Source organism: Podarcis bocagei, assembly GCF_964188305.1.
Source record: "Podarcis bocagei genome assembly, chromosome: 4".
Classification (NCBI taxonomy): Eukaryota; Metazoa; Chordata; class Lepidosauria; order Squamata; family Lacertidae; genus Podarcis; species Podarcis bocagei.
The window spans coordinates 6,317,046-6,333,657 of NC_138128.1; the positions used below are offsets into that span (position 1 = coordinate 6,317,046).

Sequence of the window (16,612 nt, forward strand, 5' to 3'; positions counted from 1 at the left end):
CCTTCCTTTCCACTGAATATGATGTTCTGCCCTGACTTGCTCATTTTATCTGAAATTAACATAAGAACATAAGAGTCTTCTGGATCAAATTTAGGGTAGTTGTATACCAGGCAAAGGGCCCTTCTCGATAGTGGCGCCTGCCCTGTGGAACGCCCTCCCATCAGATGTCAAATAAACAAAAAACTGACTTTTATTATTATTTTTATAATAATATTTATTAAAGTTTCATAAACAATCAAAAGCTTCCAAATTTAAACATAAAATAAAAAACCAAAAGAAGCTACAAAAATGAGGAAATACAAAACACATAAAAGTACACAATAGAAAACAGTTAACAGAATAGAAAAAAAAGAAGAAGAAACACCAAAAAACAAGACAGGGAAAAAAATTAGTATTTTCATATCTTAAACTTCATTCACTAGTTTATTGACCTCCTCACACTTCACTTTTTGTATTCCAGTTCAGATATTTAGTTCAGCAAATCCTTACCCTCTGTCATTTATCTAACTGACTTTTAGAAGACATCTGAAGGCAGCCCTGTTTAGGGACTTTTTAATGTTTGATGTTTTATTGTGTTTTTATTGTGTTGGGAGCCACCCAGATGGGTATGTATGTATGTATGTATGTATGATGATAATAATAATATAATAATAATTTATTATTTATACCCCGCCCATCTGGCTGAGCATCCCCAGCCACTCTGGGCAGCCTCCAATCAAGTGTTAAAAACAACACAGCATTAAATATTAACAGATATTAACAGATCCTGGTGGGTGGAAGAAATTAGAAGAACATGGATTTAATAAATTAAAAGATCTGTTAGATGAAGACGGGAAGTTAAGGACAAAAAATAGCATTTTGGAGAAAGTAGGAAAACAATATTGGTTGAAAGTGCAAGGGCTATATAAATGAATAGAAGCAGAAAAAATAGAGGATATGATGAGTTCAGGATCAGTAATTGATGAAATACGTAACAAAAGACAAATAACATAGAAAGGGATAGCAGGCATGATATATAAATTAATGATAAGAAATAAGGAAAGGATGATAAGGGTATTTCAGAATAAATGGGAGCGGGAAGGGCTGTTTCATTTGAATACGGTCCAAGAGATGATGAAGAGTATAGATAAAATAAAAATGGATAAATATAAAGAATTAAGTAGGAAATTCCTATTGAAATGGTATAGAACCCCGGCACAACTGGCGTGTATAGTTAAAGGATTGAGTCCTAAGTGTTGGCATTGTTGTCAAGAGTTAGGGGTATATGCACATATGTGGTGGGAGTGTATTTGTGTAAAGGAATATTGACAAAAGATTATAAAGGTTATTTCTGAAGTATTTCAGGTTAAGATAGAAGGCAATAGAGAAATGTTTATCTCAGGAATACTGGGGAATAGTAAAATAGAAAGAAAAGAGCAAGATTGGTATAAAATTATGATCTTAGCTGGTATGCTTGTTATTGCATTAGGATGGAAAGAAAAGGATAAATGGACAATGGAAAAATGGAATGACTATGTTTTTGACTATATACAATCTGACATATTTGAACAGGTAATGACGGAAGATACATGGGAAAACAAATGTCAAAAGATTTTGAATAAATGGACAAGTTATAGGAATTGGATAGCATGGGGGGAAGCCAACCCAAGTATCCAAATTAGAATGAATAATCTGTGCACATGGTTAAAGATCTGAAGAGAGAACACGTGTTGGGGGGAGGGGTTAAAGGGAAGGGAGGGAGGAAGGAAAAATAGGATAAATGAGTAGGGACAAAAGTATATACTGTTATGTATAACTAATAGGAGGAGGATTTTGATGAATGTAATTGTTAGATTTTCGACTGAATGTTTTTTTGTAAGTTATTCGACATCCCTGGATGAAAGTGTGATTATAAAGAATGGAAAATTAAAAAAATTAAAAATTAAAAAAGAAAGAAAGAAAAAGAAAGAAATCAGATTGGTCTGGCATGACTTATTTCTGAGAAACCCATGCCTGTTCTTAGTAATCACAGCATCCTTTTCTAAGTTGTCACAGACTGACCGTATAGTTATCTTGTTATGTACTGAAGTTCTCACCCTGGGCCAGCAGGGGGATACTGTAGATAGTTGTGCAAATGAAGGATCGAAAGTGACGTTCAGTGATTGGATAGTTTTAGAAAGTTGTTACAGTAAGGTTGTTCTGGAGCTCTATATAAGCAGGCTGACTGAACCCTTTAGTTCAGTTCTGTTCTGGCTTGTGAATAAACAAGAACTGTTTGAAGAATCGCTGTGTCGTCTGATATGTCCACCCACAACTTAACATATCTGTTCTAGGATCTTTCCTGGTATTGATATCAAGCTCACTGGTTGGTCGTTAGGTAGGACTTCTCTCCCCCCCCTTTTTTGAAGATGGGTCTGCAGGGACCTCAAAGATCATAATCAATGTTTCTGAGATTACATCCACAAGCTCCGTTACACTTTTACTCTTGGGTGCAGCTCACCAGTCCCTGGAAGTTTGAAGCAGCTTAGGAGAGAGGGGAACCATAATGTACAAAACCCTGTGTTTTATTTTCCTTTATTGTCATGGAAATGGTGTCCCACACTTGCAGATGCCATGATACAGTGGTACCTCGGGTTACAGACACTCAGTGGCGTAGCGTGGGGGGTGCAGGGGGGCCCGGCCACACCGGGCGCAACATCTGGGGGTTAGGGTTAGGGGGCACAAATCCACGGGTTAGGGGGCGCAAATTACTTGCCTTGCCCCAGGTGCTGACAACCCACGCTACACCACTGCAGACGCTTCAGATTACATACGCTTCAGGTTACAGACTCTGTTAACCCAGAAATAGTGCTTCAGGTTAAGAACTTTGGTTCAGGATAAGAACAGAAATCGGGCTCTATCTGCGCGGCAGCAGCAGGAGGCCCCATTAGCTAAAGTGGTGCTTCAGGTTAAGAACAGTTTCAGGTTAAGAACGGACCTCCGGAACGAATTAAGTACTTAACCTGAGGTACCACTGCACAAAATATAATATTGTTCCCCATTAAAAATAATACTGTTCCCCCAATATTTTTAAGCAATTGCCCTTACAAGAATCATAGAATCATAGAATTGTAGAATTGTACAGTTAGAAGGGTCACGACCTGAGGGTCATGTGCTAGCAGTTTTGGACGCACCACCTTTCGGATTAAGTATAATGAGTATATACAATAATAATAAGCATATACAATATAAGTACATACAATAATAATTGTTTGCAATTGTTTGCTGTGCCATTTGCAGCAGAAGGCGGGGCGGGGGACAAGAGAGAGAGAGAGACAGACAGACAGACAGATTTGTTGCCAGATTTATTTCCCATATTCTTTTTCTTCCACTCAATTCCTGGCGGTCGCTCTCACTTGCTTTGCCTCCAATCCATTTATCAGCTCCTCCTTGTCCTTTGGCCCTCATTCTGTATCCAGATCCAGGAGGGGAGCACCAGGGCAGAGGCTGAGGATGGTCAGAAAAGGAGCCTCTGACCATGGGCAGAGTGCAGCCACTCACCTGTCAGAGGAAGAGAGTGGTCCCATCAGGAAACAGCAGGAGGGAAGGCCAACACGTGAGGAGGAAGAACCACTTCCATCTCCAGGCCCTACTGGAGAAAGCAGCCTGCCACGCTCCCCTCTTGAAGCTTTTAGTCAATGAACCAAGTCGCAGCTATGAATGGTGTTTGGGGTGGAGAGAGGAGAAATGTGAACCCTGCAGATGATAAATATAGGGAAGCGTGCTGCTGCAGTGGGAGGGAGAAGTCAGACAGGACTATAGCACACTAGCTCCGGTAGTTCTTTTACTTTCATTCTCCTTTTAAACCAAACCAAAGTTATTTAGGGAGCTTACAAATGTGTTTCAATAAAGGCATCCTAGACTTCCATAAACTGAACTCCCCCCCAACCCCCCCAACTAGGGGCCTCTCTCACCCTAGTCTGCTGTTTACTCAGTTTGTTCAGCCTGGTCAAAAATGAGGTGGAGAGAAGGTGGCAGGGGAGGTTGTGGCAGCTCATCGCAAGGTGGTGCTGGTGGGGGTCCATAGTGCAAGACCATTTTTTTGGCCATGTTAGGGAAACCGCCGCCTCACCCCTTGCCCCTTCTCCCCAACCGCCTGGAGTAAAAAGTAGCTGGGGAGTAATGGTTGGCGGCCAGCACTTGGCACCGGTGGACGGTGCCTGACGCTACTCCGGACAAGCTTCCACTGAAGCAAACTACTTCATGCTATGGCCAGCCATGGCTTTGAAGATTGCCTGCTAAAGTATTTGGCTTGTGCAGACAAATGAATCAGAAGGAGCAGACAGACTTAGAAGGAGGCGTGCCCAAGGAAATACAGCTCTAGGTCCCACTAGAAGTGTATTGTGGGTCCCATCAGAAAAGCCTTGATGTTCTACGTTCTCTTTCCCCATTGCAAACACACACACACAAACAACAAAAAATCAGTCCACAGTATGCTGGGAAGAAACATGGATGTGTTCCCTTAGGCAGCGGTTCTCAACCTGTGGGCCCTCAGATGTTGTTGGACTACAACTGCCATCATCCCTAGCTAGCAAGACCAGAGCTCAGGGGTGATGGGAGTTGTAGTCCAACAACATCTGGGGACCCACAGATTGAGAACTGTTGCCTTAGAGTGAGTGACGCTCCCACATGATGGAGGATGAGCTTGGTATAGCTTGGTGTAGTTGGAGACTTTTAATCTCAGGGTTGTGGGTTCAAGCCCCACGTTGGGCAAAAGATTCCTGCATTGCAGGGAGTTGGACTGGGTGACCCTCATGGTAACTTCCGAGTCTACAATTCTATCATTCTATGTGGGTACTGCAGGCTCCGCCAATTCTCCTGCCTCAAGGACACAAAGTGCCCACACAGACAAGGTCTGTTAATTCCCTCCTGCATAAATGAAAGGAGGAGGAAGGAGAAAAAAAAAAGCCCTACAGGAATACACACCCACACCCACACCCACACCCACACCCAAGTCTCAGTCAACTTCAGCAGACAAGAAGCACATGGAAGAGGCAAAAACAGGGTTGCCATATCTATGGAATTTCCCGGACATAGCCTGGATTTGGCCGTCGGAAACAGTGGGCAGAAATTGCTGTATGTCTGGGAAAATCTGGACATATGGCAACCCATGTCAGAAGCGCAACAACTTTGCCCTGCCCCCAAAAGTTCAAGAACTCGTGTGTCTGGATTTTTGAAATATAGGAACCCTAGCCAAAAAGGAAGGCAAAAGAGAAATCACAATGACAGTGGTACAGAGTAAGGAAAAAGTTTTCCTCACTCAAAAAAGGAACCTGCCAACCTGACCAGAGGCAGGGCAGAACTGGAGGGAAGGATAGCTTCTCCCTCTGGAAGAAGAGGCAAAAGACTTGAAGGGCCCTGCCTCTCCATTCCAGCAGGAGGAGTCATCCTGTTCACTGGACTTTCTCTAGTGTGCTCCGGCAAAGAGAAGTGCTGACGTCCCTGAGAAAAGCAAAGGAAGAAAATGGAACCTAACCAGGCATCCTAGAAAGAATCAAGGAGAAATAGAAGACAGGAGGGGTATGGAGATATTGGCATTTTTGATTGCTCTGCTGGTGGTTCTTCTGGTTCTGGACTTCCTGAAACAGCTCTGGTCACGCAGGCACTAACCTCCTGGACTTCCTCAGCTTCTTCTCATTGGAGGTGCATGGCAGATTGGGTTGAAGATTTGTGAAGATACTTTCATTATGGTACTTACTTCTTACTATAACTTTGTCTAATGTGGTGGATTGGGGTGAAGATTCATGAAGACATTCTTGCTAAGGTATTTATTTCTCAGTAATAACTCAGACTCATGTGCACAATGGTTTTTATTTATTTCCCCCCAAAGTAAGAAACTTTAAGTATAAACAATAACATCATTTTCAGGTAGGTTTAAATGGTAAATGCAACGGCTGCAATCAAACACAAACTAGGGTGTGATGAAACTCCTACATTCATAAATTATGGAATTAAAATGAAAATGTAGGACTTCCGGGTTAGCGCCTCCAGCAATGGCGGATTTCCTCTGATCGGGAGGAATCCGCTTTGTGGAAAATAGGGTCTGGACCGCCACGGCGAGGCGGAGACCCACCAAAAACCACAGGCGGGAGAAGCCTATGGACGTGGGATTCGGCTGGCACCTTTTGCGCCTCCCCTACTCGTGGGGAAACCCGGTTTCGGGGATCCGGAGTGACATGGGGTGAATGGCGCGGTGCTTCGAATCGACTGCTCTTTTCACAGAGTGAAGCCGCATTGCTGTTGCCGGAGAGCGCTGACTTTTTCCTGTGGACAATTGGACTTTAAACAACTACCCGTGAGTAGAACGGAAAATTGGACTTTGAAACATCTTAATTTGGCACCAAAGCGGGAAGGTTCTAAACAGGAAGTCCGCCTTCCGCTTTTGTAAATAGATTGAAGCAAAGACATTGCAAGCTAAAGTCTGGACAATCTTTTGTAAAGGACTAAATCTCCATCGGCTAAAACTACTAAACCCCCCTTGGAAGCAGGAGAAGAGGGGGGAAATCTTAAATTGTTTAAGCCTGCAGGAGAGAGAGTAAAGAAAGATAAATTTTCACTGTCTTGAACCTGGGAACGGGGTGCCAGGAAGATAGACGTTTTGGGAAAGTTCACTGACTGAGAATAAAACGTTCTTTGACAGATAGTTAAAAAAGAGAAACATATTGATTCCAATGTTTCCTTTTGCACTTAAAAGGAACAAAATATTTGAAAAACGAAAGTAACTGTGTGGCTGGATAGGCTTTCAAAAGGACGGATACAAATAGAAAATGTTTTCCTCTAGAGGGAGCTTTTGAAACTGTTTTTGGAGTCGATCTGGGGAATTCTCCAGCTGCAGAGATTAAAGATCGTGAGAACCAGATATTGACCTTGAACAAGAATGTGTGCAGGAGAAGCCTTAGCGATTGCTTTTTGCAAGACAAGCGCTTTACTGGAACAGCTACACGAGAAGATGGATTTGATGACTGTTGCAGTTAATAATTTTGGACAAACAGTGAATACCTATATAGAAACCACTCAGGAACTGAACCACAAATCTGCTTTGACAGGGCAAGTTGTGCAGAAGACAAAGGAGGAGGTTGTTGTAGAACCTCAAGTAATACAAGTGGAAAGAGTCGTGGCCTTGCAGGAACATAAGCAGGAACATAAGCTGTTGTCTTTGATGACTGAATCTGGAGAAAGTCAGATTTGGAGAGATGGAGTCTCGTTTGGTTTGGAGATGGGAAGTTGGATAGACCCCCCCTATGCATGGATGTTCTGGCTTCTGGGATCTGGTTTTGGGCCAGGGGGAGTCTGGAGTTGTGGGGGCCTTTAACTCTGGAGGGACTTTGAAACAGGCCTTCAAATACCTTTTGGATTTTAGTGCTGACTATGGAGAATGGGCTGACCTGTCGAGAAGGGATAAAGACATTGTAAGGTTGGAGTTTCCCCGAGATCTACTCCTCAGTGATAAAGGAAGGAAATTGAGAACAAGACCAGCAGAAGACAAAGTAAAGTGCAGGTATAAATATGAAGAAGACCTGCAGAAGGGACATGGAAAAGAGTTAAGAGCCTCGGATAGAAGATCACCAGGTTAATGGACTAGATGGAATGGATAGAAAGGACTGACAGAACCCGAGACCAGGAAGAAGAGACGGTGGATGAAGATTGGAAGAAAGTTTAAAAATTCATTTAGAGAATTATTGTAAAATTAATGAGTATTAGAAAAAATGTTGGAATGAAAATATTTGGCTTTAGTAGAAATGCTATAAGGAGTTATGTATAAATAAGTTTTATGTTTTAGGGCTTTTTATGGTAAGATAAGGTTAAAATAAATCAAGACAATTTAATGACAGAATATAGTGAAAGATGGAAAGGATTTGCTGAGATAATTAATAACTAGAATACAAAAAGGGAGGTGTGAGGAGGTCGATGAAACAAGATAACGAAAGATAAAGATTTGGGAATATTGGATTTGTTTTTAATTTTTTGTTTGCTTTTGTTTTTGGTTTTGATGTATTGTGTGTTTTGTTCTCTTTTTTCTTTTTATTGACTTGTACTGTTTAACTCCTTTTTTCTTTTTTTCTTTTTTCTCCCCCCCCTGTAATTTTGAATTCTCAATAAATATCATTTAAAAAAAGAAAAAGAAAAGAAAATGTAATTAAATGAATTAGTTAATCGGGATTACTTCATTCCAAGCATGGTACCTTTGGCCACACACAGGTGGATCTAGCAGTTGCTATGCAGCATATTTTGCTACAAAAAAATGATAGAAGAAACAATCTCCTTGCAACATAGTGCATTGCAGGTGGGCAAAGCCTCTGGCCTTCCAGGTGATGCAGAACTGCAACTTCCAGCAGTGCTGGTCACTGGCTGTACTTCCTGGGGCTGGTGGGAGTTGTAGTTCTGCAACATGTGGCGGGCCAAGGTTTTCCACACCAGATCAAGGTCCACATTGTGAGCAAGAAGATCAGGAAAGCACCAAGGTCAGTGAAACAGAAGGGAGACAAGCTCTGGTGCTATCATGCCCCAACCATTCTAATGCTCTAGTCAACATGGGTTTGTGCTTTTCAGTATTAATAAGAGCTTGTTATTTTTATCTTACAGTGGTGCCTCGCAAGACGAAAAGAATCCGTTCTGTGATTCTCTTCGTCTAGCGGTTTTTTCGTCTTGCGAAGCAAGACCATTGACGGATTAGCGGATTAGCGCTATTAGCGGCTTTTAACGGCTTATCTGCTGATCGGATCAGCTGATAAGCGGCTTAGAGGCTTAGAAAAAGGGGGGGGAAGGAAAAAAACCAGCAAGAACTCGCAAGACATTGTCGTCTTGCGAAGCAAGCCCATAGGAAATTCGTTTTGCAAAGCACCTCCAAAACGGAAAACTCTTTTGTCTAGCGAGTTTTCCGTCTTGTGAGGCATTCGTCTTGCGGGGCACCACTGTATTTTAAATATTGTGTTATGTGTGTTGCTTATGTTGTTGTTTAGTCATTTAGCCTCTTTCGCAAAAAGTTGCTCTTTGTCAGTCCATACTATTTATATGTTTATTTGATACATTTATAAGCCACTTTCTCAGAAAATACTCTTCAAAAAGTACGAAATTAACCAGCCACCACATATTAGCAAAGTTAAAACTTTTATACCATCCAAAATTGGTAACAATCCTAAAAGCTAGAACAAAGTGAGATAAGATAGCTTTGTTATTTTTAAGCTTCCAAGTTGCCGTACTTTACTTTGCGCTGCTACCAGAAATCTCTACTCTTAAAACCCTGTAGCCTTCTTTTAATAAAACTTTATTATATTTTTATAAAGAAGTTTGCTCTTTGAGTTACTGGACCGAACCAGCTTGGGTAGGTTCCAGAGATGGGTCAGTCTCTGCACATTGGGGTGTGGGGTGGTGAGTGGCAGTTTAAAATAAGCTTTGAATACAGCAAGAAGGGAGTTAGAAAGTCTATGTTGTGTTGGTGTTTTAGTGTACACCTCTAGATACTACCCATCTCTGCTGTTTCTCCTTGTTAAAACAGTTTTTAAAAATAAATGAATAACAATTGCTGAGGATCCCTCCATCCTTGCTTTACTCAAACCTCTGCTGTTGTTTCAAACCACAGTGGTCTTGGTGTCCCTCCACCTCCATATTACTCTTAACTTCTGTGGTTGAAGGAAAGAATAGCGGAAGTTGGAGGAATGGCTGCTCTAAAATTCTCCCTCTTCCATTTCTTAGCAGCCGCATGGGAGAGTGATAAAGGATGCGAAGTCATCAAATATCCCACAGTGCCTCCACACAACGTATTTCACTCCTGATCCCATGTGTTTCCCCCCCCAAAATGAAGTTCCAGATTCAGTGTAGTGATTTGGAAGAGATATTTTATTAAAAAGCAGATGGCAACAAATGCACAGGACCCATAAACAGAACTTAACCTTCTCCAACTGGACAAGCCTTGCTCTTGGGATTCTACTCATCTTAAAGATACAATCACAAATATCAGCATGGGGTGTGTGCTGAAAGGAGGATGTTCATTATATAGGTGTTGAGGAAAAAGGGGGAAGGGGGAAAAGTGGTGAGGGTAGGAATGGGGATGCAAAGGAGCTGAAAAGAAATGAGGGATCAGGAGGCAGGGATAGGGTGGGAGATGACAGCAGGGGAATGAAAGGGACTGAAGAAAAGGAGGAGATGGGGTGATGGTGAAAATGGGTGCAAAGCAGAGCTGCAGAAAAGAAGAGAGAAGAAGCCTCAGAAATGGAGCTGGGAAGGTGAAGAGAGACCACAGTAGTTGCATGAGATGGGAAGGGGAAACTCTATGTGTCAGGAGTGACAAAGGGGTTGGTAAGCAGAGGAAGCAGAGGTGCAGCCCCATGTACTTTCATATTTTATTATGCATTGCAGCGGGGAACTGCACAGAGTTTATAAGGATGGGGATGTGCTGTAGCCCCCAGTAAAGCCTCTTTATTGAGTTCTTTCACTCCTTCTGGCAGCTGGAAGCGAAATGCCCTCAGCAGGCTTGTCAGGAAGATGAAAATTTCAGTATTTGCCAGCAGCATACCCAAACACATGCGAGACCCTGAGGATGAGACAAGGGAAAGGCAGCAAGTGAATAATAGCTTACTTTCCAGGGTTCATTACTTTGTAGCTATAAAACACTCTACATAATATGACATAATAAGGGCAGGAAATTACAAGAAGGAACCAAGTGGAAGGAAAGGGCTCATGGTTTTGGTTATCTCTATACTAACACACAGAACATGGAAAACGAAAACAAATTTGAACCATTAATACAGGATGGCAAATATGACCCAGTAGCCACTACTGAAACCTAGTGGAATCAGACTCATGACTGGTATGTAGAAGACTGCTCTGCCCCTCATGCTACTGTTGCCATTTTCTGGAAGCAGACCATTAAACATGCCTACAGACGCCTACAGGGGTGTGGATGGCTTGCTGGTCAGAGGGTCGCAGTTCAAATCCCCGTAACTGAGTGAGCTCCCATTGCTTGGTCCCAGCTCCTGCCAACCTAGCAGTTTGAAAGCACGTCAAAGTGCAAGTAGATAAATAGGTACCACTCCAGCGGGAAGGTAAATGGCGTTTCCGTGTGCTGCTCTGGTTTTGCCAGAAACGGCTTAGTCATGCTGGCCACATGACGCAGAAAAACTGTCTGCGGACAAAGATCAGCTCCCTCGGTCAGTAAAGCGAGATGAGCGCCGCAACCCCAGAGTTGTTCGCAACTGGACTTAACTGTCAGGGGTCCTTTACTTTTATCTTTTTACAGATCACAACATAGCTTGGACTTTTGGATTTACCTGCACCAAACGCCAGAAACTCTTCTCTAGCCACATATTGTCCATCCTTGTTCAAGAAATGGTTTGGGTTGAACACTGCAGGTGTCTCCCATCTTGTGGGATCAACAAGAACAGAGCGGAAATCAGGAATAATATAAGTTCCCTGCAAAGAAGAAACAAATGATTGGCACTCAGACCAATACATTTCTGGATTGTTCCTCACTGTTCTGCAACTAATCTTTGAAGAATTCAAACTGACTAGGGTTTGTGTGTGTGTGTGTGTGGGGGGGGGGATTCACATTTACCAAAGGCCAGATTCATTCCCAATCCCCCCCATCAATAAGCTACTTGTACAGGCAGAAACACAGGGTGACCTCCTTATCCCTATCCCTCTTTTAAAAGGAACCCAGAAGATGACCTCTAGCCACTGCGTGTTCCTCCCCTGCCTCACATTCCCAATAGAACAGCACTAGCCAGTGGTGAAACATGTCTACAGATGGAGATCCTGCTCTTGCATCCTTTTCCTGCCCTTCAAGTTTTTGACTACACAGGAAGTTCCTCTATGGCTTTATGCATCTCTCATGCCTCGGTCCAGTATACCTGAAGGAGCGTCTCCACCCCCATCATTCTGCCCGGATGCTGAGGTCCAGCGCCGAGGGCCTTCTGGCGGTTCCCTCATTGCGAGAAGCAAAGCTACAGGGAACCAGGCAGAGGGCCTTCTCGGTAGTGGCGCCCACCCTGTGGAATGCCCTTCCAGCAGATGTCAAAGCGATAAACAACTACCTGACATTCAGGAGACATCTTAAGGCAGCCCTGTTCAGGGAAGTTTTTAACGTGTGATATTTTATTGTAATTTTGGTTTTTATGGAAGCCGCCCAGAGTGGCTGGGGAGGCCCAGCCAGATGGGCGGGGTATAAATAATAAATTATTATTATTATTATTATTATTATTATTATTATTATTATTATTATTATTAGTATGTTACTCTAGGATTCTCTTTGCTCTTGAGATACAGGAGTGCAGTTTGCCACACTTATTTACCTTGGGAATGAGAAAACCACACAGCTTCACATCCTTTGTACATTTCCTGGTGATCCCGAAAAATAAGGCATATTTAAAGCGCTGTATTTCATGAATCACAGCATTGGTGTAGGGCAGTTTCTTCTTATCTTGATAGCAGATTGTGTGAGAAGAACCTAAAGCATCTTCTATCTCCTTGTGGACTTTATCTGAAGAAAATGATGGAAACAGAAGGTTTATTTTGAATACTGCATTTTATTTCAGATGGACATTTATTTTCCAAAAGGGTCTGGGAACGAGCCTCAGTTTCTTATCTTTATAGCCCATTTTTTACTCCAAGGAGCTCAAGTCAGTGTACATGGTTCTTCCCTGCTCTAGATCCCAGGTGTGAAAAGGTTGAAAGCAAACCTCATCTCAGCTGTTTCTGGTTAACAGAGCTGGCTGGATTTGCTGAAGGTCTGTGATTCAAGGCTGTCTGTTTTACACATATTTTTTTAAAAATCCTCCACCCCTCAGCCCTCAATATTTCCTACTCTGTTTCACCAATCCTCCTTTTCCAGCTTGATCTTTGGCTAACATCACTCATGTAATGGAGCAAGGAGAGGCAGGGATGAGGCTCAGGTACTTATTTCACAGCAGGGGCAATGATGGCGCCCCCCGGGGACCTCTTGGCCAGCCCTCTGCAGGCTGAATAAATAAGAATTTATCAAAAAGAAAATCACCCACTAAGCCAAGCAGAGGAAAAGGTGGCTTACATTAACTGTGTGTTAAGCTACCATTTATATTTGGAAAGATTCCTTTATCACGGCCAAAGCAAATTTCAGGAGTCAATGAGCCCACCAGAACTCTTCTAGGCTGAATGCTGAGCAAGGTGTGATATATGTGTGCAAAAGTGGGGCAATAATGCAGGAGCGGGTGGCGCTGCGGTTTAAACCACTGTGCCGCTTGGGCATGCCAATTGGAAGGTCGGCAGTTCGAGGCCCCACGACGGAGTGAGCTCCTGTTCTTCGGTCCTGGCTCCTGCCCACCTAGCAGTTCGAAAGCATGCAGTGCTAGTAGATAAATAGGTACCACTCCGGCTGGAAGGTAAATGGAGTTTCCATGCACTGCTCTTGTTTCGCCAGAAGTGGCTTAGTCATGCTGGCCACATGACCCAGAAAACTGTCTATGGAAGCAGACAAACGCCGGCTCCCTCGGTCTGTAAAGCGAGATGAGCGCTGCAGCCCCAGAGTCATTCACGACTGGACTAAATTGTCAGGGGTCCCTTTATCTTTTAATGCAGGAGTGAGGAGGGGGGTCTGAGGAAGGGAAAGGAAACGTGCCCCCAATGCCACATGCTTATCTGTTGCCATCCTTGTGCACGGCACACATTACTCTGCAGTGAGGGGGTGGCCGCTTGTATTTATGTATTTATTCTACTAATTTGGAAGTATGCTTGATGTTTTAAGCATCTCCTGGCACTGTACATTATGTACAATATAAAAAAAATATCCACCAAAACAAAAACAAAAATGCTTCATGAAAGGCAGAGGGAAGGGCATTCCACAACACAAGAGCAACATTAGAAAATTCCTATTTTGGGGTCACTACCCTACTGCATTCTGAAGGGTGTTGTGCTACCAGCAGAATGTCCTCAGGTGGCCAAATGAACTTACAGACCTTGTTGTTGTTTAGTCATTTAGTTGTGTCCGACTCTTTGTGCCTGCCTTGCAGAATTTTAAGCATAACCATGCTAGCGTGTAAAATGATCACAATTGTGTGGTAGTTGGAGCATTCTTTGGCACTGCAAGACATAGCTCATAGCTTCTCTGAGTTATTCAAGCCCCTTTGCCATGACAAGGCAGTGATCCATGAAGGAGTTACAGACCTTACAGGGGCTGTTTCAGGCAACCTGGTCCCAAGTTTCTCAGGGCCTCATATAATAATGTGTCATGAAAGCATCCAGCATGCGATGTAAAGGGTTAATGCTCACAAGGGCTGTAGAACTCTGTGATGCCATACATGTATGTCAAAAGCATTCAGCTTATTTCAATAACCCTTTGTCTCCCCAAACTTCCATCATAAGCTCACTTACTTTTAACTCTTTCTGATGTTTTATGTTCTTTGTTTTATCATCTCATTAGATGTGAATGAAACCTTTAAATAATTACGATCCACTCTAGAGATCAAGAGAAGCCCAGGCTCCCATTGTTCCCTCTCTCACCTTGGATATCTGGATGACTTGCCAGGAGGAGAAGCGCCCATTTCAGAGAACTGACGGTTGTGTCTGACCCTGCTACAAAGAAGTCAAAAATACACCAAGCCATGTTTTCTTCATCATAGGTGGACTCTGGGTCATTCCTGCTCTGATGTTGAAAATGAGGAAGGTGACAAGTCATTCACATGCATTACAATCTTCAGCACTTACTTTATCTTCTTTTACCCAGTTACTACAATGCCACCAACATATGCTTGATGAAGGGCAGGGCATCCCATTACACTGCTTGCTGCAAAATGGGAAGATGCCACCACCACTGCCCTGCTGCCACTGCTGCCCCCCTTACCTGAATTGCACAACAGTGCCCACAAAGTGGGCTGGAAAGAAAGATCCCGCTTCTTGCCATTCCACCACCCAAGGCAGCTGCCTCAGCCCGCCTAATGGGCTGGCCGGCCCTGTGCTTCATAGTTGGTTGTGGCAAGAGATCTATGCACACCTTCCTGTGACCACAGTTGTAGCTGCTGGTGCTGCATTTGAGGATCTGTGGGTTGGGGGTAATAATCCAGCACTGGCAGGAGGAGAGGGATCCAATGGAATCTCTCTGGCAGCACACATTCAAAATGTGCACTAAAGGTAAAGGTAAAGGGACCCCTGACCATTAGGTCCAGTCGTGACCGACTCTGGGGTTGCGGTGCTCATCTCGCTTTATTGGCCGAGGGAGCCGGTGTACAGCTTCTGGGTCATGTGGCCAGCATGACTAAGCCGCTTCTGGCGAACCAGAGCAGTGCACGGAAATGCCGTTTACCTTCCCTCCAGAGCGGTACCTATTTATCTACTTGCACTTTGACGTGCTTTCGAACTGCTAGGTTGGCAGGAGCAGGGACCGAGCAATGGGAGCTCCCCCCGTCGCGGGGATTCGAACCGCGACCTTCTGATCGGCAAGTCCTAGGCTCTGTGGTTTAACCCACAGCGCCACCCGTATCCTGAAAATGTGCACTACTTAACACTAAATATAATTATTTATTCTTTTGTCACCATAATGAAATTATGTTAAATTTTGTTGAGTCGTATATCTTTGACCCACTGAGTCTGCTGCAACGGCCCTGCAATAAATTTGATTTATTGCCACTCCGACAAACTTCCAATGGGGCCCACACACTTCCACTCCGCGCGCTGCCACTCTCCTCAGTTGCTGGATAATAGCAGAGTTCACACAGAGCATCAAATGGCTTGTCTGTGCCGATGCTGTGTCCTCAATAACGCAGCTCGACACCAGTGCTTCTAATCCAAAACTCTTTATTTAGTAGCACTCAAAACAGAAAAGAAAACCTGCAGAATCTAGCTGCATGTTCACAGCTCTCTGCCTCTTTACAAAAATGAAACGACCTTGCTCACATTCTCAGACAGACTGCTCTCCAGAGAGAGCTCAGCCCCCACAGAGCACACATCAAAGGAACAAAGCACGGATCATGTGGGCAGTGCACCCAGTTGATAAGAACGCTCCTGGAGTGTTAACACCTGACAGTCCAGAACCACAACAAATTATATTTTTAACCTTCTAGTGTATGAATATAGATGAGTCAGGGGTTTGAATTCTGACTCCCTCCCCCCCATGTGTGGCGTGTAATAAGACATCTGCCACTATCCACTTGGATTGTGCCCAGACTGAGGTTTCATATTCTTCACCCTCACAACAGTCATGTAGGGTGGGACATTTGCTTTTCCTGTTTTCCTGCGGGGAATAGAGACCTTGGTAATGTAGGGACTTGAACTGCGGCTACTCCTAAGCCTAAACAGATTTTAATAGCACCTGGGGTGGGTAACACTGAGGGTTATATTGATATCCTCACAGTTTTTTTAGATCTCCCAAGAATCCCCACACCCTCTTGAGAGCCAAGTTTGAACTGATAATACAAGAGGACTCCTTTCCCTTGCCTGGAGGTGTGAACTAGGGAATCAGAAGGTTGCTGGGGTAGCAAGAAGGAGGAAGAAGAGCTGAAATCCATCTTGGGCAGGGTGGCTGAAGGCTGGCTGTGCTGCTGTGGGGTACAAACTCCTCTTGAAAGGACCATGCTGTAAGATCTGGACTCCCTCCATGCAGACTGAAGGTGTAAATAAGTTAATGAACTAT

General features: G+C 43.7%; 1 protein-coding gene across 2 annotated transcripts in view; it reads right to left on the bottom strand.

Annotated features, from left to right (window-relative positions):
- Positions 1-9,837: 9,837 nt before the first annotated feature.
- The window catches only part of LOC308584990 (cytochrome P450 2J2-like), a 34,429-nt gene continuing 27,654 nt past the window's right edge, over positions 9,838-16,612 (bottom strand). For both annotated transcript variants that reach the window (XM_081190412.1, XM_081190413.1), the window contains 4 exons: positions 14,488-14,629; positions 12,306-12,493; positions 11,286-11,427; positions 9,838-10,549 (listed from right to left, as the gene is read on the bottom strand). In XM_081190412.1, coding sequence (XP_081046538.1) covers positions 10,362-10,549; positions 11,286-11,427; positions 12,306-12,493; positions 14,488-14,629 — 660 coding nt within the window. In that variant the 3' untranslated portion in view covers positions 9,838-10,361. The remainder of the gene's footprint in view (positions 10,550-11,285; positions 11,428-12,305; positions 12,494-14,487; positions 14,630-16,612) is intronic.